The sequence below is a fragment of the Quercus suber genome, unplaced genomic scaffold (assembly GCF_002906115.3).
Source record: "Quercus suber isolate HL8 unplaced genomic scaffold, Cork oak 2.0 scaffold_718, whole genome shotgun sequence".
In the NCBI taxonomy this organism is placed as follows: domain Eukaryota; kingdom Viridiplantae; phylum Streptophyta; class Magnoliopsida; order Fagales; family Fagaceae; genus Quercus; species Quercus suber.
The window spans coordinates 200,893-205,322 of NW_027070159.1; the positions used below are offsets into that span (position 1 = coordinate 200,893).

Sequence of the window (4,430 nt, forward strand, 5' to 3'; positions counted from 1 at the left end):
TTATTATAATAATAAAATTAAGTTTTGAAAAAAAAAATCAACATATCACACAATGGTTATGAAAAAATAATTATGAAATCCACCATTTTTTTTTTTTTGGGTTAAAAAATTCACAAATTCAGCCTTGTAGTTGTGAAAAGATGGTGGAATTATTGCATATTTTAGATTTAATATTAAAAAAAAATGCTGATAAATCCACTCTAATGTAGAAGGGCCTGTGCTTTCCGTAGTGTTCCCACAGCACTGGTAGCACAAAGTCACCGCGCTCTCACTCTCTTTTTCTTTCTCTTTCTTATTTACTTTTTTATTTATATACTTCTATCTCTCACTCTCTCTTTGCACCCTCAGTCTCAGTCCCTGCCTGGACTCCAGTATGGAATCCAAATCAAGAAATGTCCTCCTCCTCTTTACCTTCACCACCACCCTTTTCTTCTTTCTCTCCACTTCTTCCTCAGCCTCACTTCAAACCCAAACCCTACTCCTCAACCCTCTCACTGCTCCACAAACCACCCTCTCATGGCCCGAAACCGAATCTGAATCTCTCTCCTCCTCCACCACCACCGAAGCCGACCCAGATTCCACCTCCACCGCCACTCTCCAACTCCACCACATAGACTCCCTCTCCTTAAACAAAACCCCAGACCAACTCTTCCACCTCAAGCTCCAACGCGACGCGCTGCGAGTGGACTCCCTTCTCTCCCTCGCAGCTGCCAAGCGCGGCGGCCGCGGCGGAGGTCTGGGCCTGGGGTTCAGCAGCTCAATCATCTCCGGTCTAGCCTCAGGCAGCGGCGAGTACTTCACACGCATCGGCGTAGGAACCCCACCTAAGTACGCCTACATGGTCCTGGACACAGGAAGCGACGTCGTCTGGATCCAATGCTCTCCTTGCAAAAAATGCTACTCCCAAAGCGACCCCGTTTTCAACCCAAAAAAATCGACATCTTTCAACGGGATCTCCTGTGCGTCACCCTTGTGTCGTAAGCTAGACTCTCCTGGTTGCAACCAACAACGTTCATCTTGTCTCTACCAAGTCTCTTACGGTGACGGATCTATCACAGAGGGTGATTTCTCCACCGAAACTCTCACCTTCCGTGGCACCAAAGTGCCACGTGTCGCCCTCGGTTGCGGCCACGATAACGAGGGTTTGTTCGTCGGTGCGGCCGGTTTGTTGGGTTTAGGTCGGGGGAGGTTATCGTTTCCCACCCAAGCCGGTCGCCGGTTCAGCCGGAAATTCTCCTACTGTCTGGTAGACCGATCTGCCTCCACCTCTTCTAAGCCTTCTTCAATTGTTTTCGGAGACGCCGCTGTTTCTCGAACCGCCCGGTTCACTCCCTTGTTGTTCAACCGAAAGCTCGACACCTTTTACTACTTGGAGATGCTGGGGATCAGTGTCGGAGGGAGACGGGTCCGTGGTGTCACGCCTTCGCTGTTCAAGCTCGACCCGGCTGGGAACGGTGGGGTTATCATCGATTCGGGTACGTCCGTGACCCGTTTGACCCGACCTGCTTATTTGGCATTCAGGGACGCTTTCAGGGCCGGAGCTCCGAATCTGAAACGGGCACCAGAGTTCTCTCTCTTCGATACCTGCTTTGACTTGTCAGGGAAAACTGAGGTGAAGGTACCTACAGTGGTTTTGCATTTTCGAGGTGCTGACGTGTCATTGCCGGCCACTAATTATTTGATTCCGGTGGATAGTAGTGGGACTTTTTGCTTTGCGTTTGCTGCTACGCTCAGTGGCTTGTCCATTATTGGGAATATCCAGCAACAGGGTTTCCGGGTTGTTTATGATTTGGCGGGTTCTCGGGTCGGATTTGCTCCCCGAGGCTGCGCTTGATGGTCTACCTGGGAATGGTAGTTGGGAAAAGGAAAAAGTAAGCAAAAAAAAAGCAAAAGCTTTTTTTGCTTTTCTTCTTTTTCTTTTTCGCTTTTTTTTTTTAATTGTTTTGTTTTGTTAATTAGTTTGGAAATGGGGAAATGTTTCTTATTTTCTTTTATCCGAGGAAAAAATAGTAAGGTTTACGCGGTGTTTGTTTGTTGTAATTTAAGCTTTGTTGTATCCCACTACTATCTCATGAATTTTATTAACTCTTAAGTCTACTCGGGTAAAATACTATATGATCATTATAGATTAGTATTTTTTTTTTTTTGGTGAATAAATATTTTATTTCTGGCAAAAAAATACAATCCAGAATGGGCCTGTAACCATCTAAAACTTTATTTAAGCTTGTTATATCTACCTCTCCCTTATCTTATTATGGTAAACAATGATGTTCTGAAACTTTTATGGTTAAATTTAGTACTAACAATGTAAGTTGGAATGCAATAGGTTAATCTTAATTGGTCATTACATGGAATTCATATTGCTTTGTACTATTTATTTATATTTATTTATTTATTTATTTGAGGGGTAAAAGTAATAACTTTTTTTTTTGGAGAAGGTAATAACTTTATTAAGGTAAATCGGCTAAATCAGCCGTACACGAAAAAAATTGTACTATTGGTTAAGGAATGGAACTCAAATATTATTATTTTTAGTTTTGAGAAGAAGACTTAAACATGGTCGTTCATGACCTTAAGAGCACGTGGAAATGTGGAATCACTTGATCAATGGGAAAATCATTTCGAGATGTTTGTAATTGGTTTCTTTGGTACCAAAGAGTCCAAATCAACGTAGCAAAAAGCCCCCAAGTCTTTACCTGTTGTAATAACATGTTGCACAAGTTCAAGAGAACTGGAAAAATGCATCGTTCGTCGAAAATCCCAAGTAGGATATGAATCCCATGTGAGATTTGAGCTTGGAAGTGTTTAACAATGGCGAGGAAAACAATACCAGAAAGATGTGAGAGAGAGAGAGAGAGAGAGAGAGAGAGAGAGAGAGAGAATACATACAAGCTAAAACTCTGGAAGCTTAATCATAACCGTTTTTGTAACAACCCAAAATAACAAACTCCACTAATTAAGGAAGGCAGTTATGATCAAGTCTGTAACTCCCTTCAGCCTTGAGTTCTAGGAATAACAGAGTGAGTGAGTCTTGAACATGGAGGCTTGAACCTGTGAAGAAGATGGTGTCAAAACGGTGATGTTTGTGTTAATGTAAAACGCACCGTTTCCACTAACATGTGTTCACTCCTTTTATAAAGTGCACCGTTTCATTAACAGCCCTTTAGTTATACGACACCGTTTTGATTCTGTTCAAGTTACCATTGGAGAAGTAGCCGTTAGACTTCATCTTCTTCTTTGCTCTCAGATTTCAAGGCTTGCTTGTGCTTTGTCTTCTTCGTTTGCTCAATATCTCTAACATCCCCCCTCAAAACCATGGGGTCAATAGACACCATGATTTTGGAACGGAGACAAACAAATTGGGAAGTAGAGAGACTTTTAGTAAAAATGTCAGCTAATTGATCTCCAGTTGCAATATATTTCACTTGAAGGTCTCTGCGCAAAACCCTCTCTCGAACAAAATGGTAATCAACCTCCAAGTGTTTAGTGCGGGCATGGAAGACAGAATTAAATGCAATTGCTAAGGCAGAGACATTATCACACCAAAGGTTGGGAGCAGTGGGAAGAAAAATTCCCAGATCCTTGAACACCTGTCGAAGCCAACACAGCTCAGCTGCTGTAGAAGCCAAGGCACGGTATTCAAATTCTGTAGAAGATCTGGACACAATATCTTGCTTCTTTGCACTCCAGGTAATAAGGTTGTACCCAAGATAGGCAATAAAGCCAGTAGTGGAGCATCTATCAAAAGGGTCACTTGCCCAGTCTGAGTCAGAAAAGACAGAAAGAGAGATAGGACCAGGTTTAAGAAGAATTCCAAAATTGAGAGTGCCATTGATGTATCTAAGAATACGTTTTGCAGCAGTAAGTTGGACATCCGTAGGGAATGACATAAACTGACATACTTGATGTATAGCAAAATTCAAATCAGGTCTTGTGAATGTCAAATAATGAAGTGAACCAACCAGGCTGCGATATTCATAGGGATTAGAGAGCAAGGATCCTTCATTGGGCACCAATTTGAGATGAGGAGCACAAGGAGATCTAGCAGGTTTGGAAGACTGCATTTGGAGTTTGAGGAGCAAGTCCTGAGCATATTTGGTTTGAGTAAGCAACAAGCCCTTGGATGATCTAGTGATTTGGAGGCCAAGAAAGTAGTGAAAAGGACCAAAATCTTTAAGTTCAAAAGCCTGACTAAGTTGAGCCACCAAGGTGTCCAAGAACTTGGGATTATTGCTAGTGATGACAATGTCATCCACATAGACTAAGAGATAAACCACAAGTTTGCCAAGCTAAAGAATGAAGAGGGAGGAATCATCAAGAGAAGCTTGAAACCCCATGTGGAAGAGCTGTGTTGAAAACCTCTTAAACCAGGCCCTGGGTGCCTGTTTAAGTCCATAAAGGGATTTCCAAAGTCTACAAACATAGTTGGG

At 42.6% G+C, this 4,430-nt stretch overlaps 1 protein-coding gene across 1 annotated transcript; it reads left to right on the forward strand.

The window, feature by feature from the left end:
* Nucleotides 1–242: 242 nt before the first annotated feature.
* Nucleotides 243–2,097, forward strand: LOC111989392 (aspartyl protease family protein 2). The gene has a single exon (XM_024021179.2). It carries the CDS (start codon nt 374–376, stop codon nt 1,832–1,834), a length of 1,461 nt encoding a protein of 486 aa, XP_023876947.1. The 5' UTR covers nt 243–373; the 3' UTR covers nt 1,835–2,097.
* Nucleotides 2,098–4,430: the final 2,333 nt, after the last annotated feature.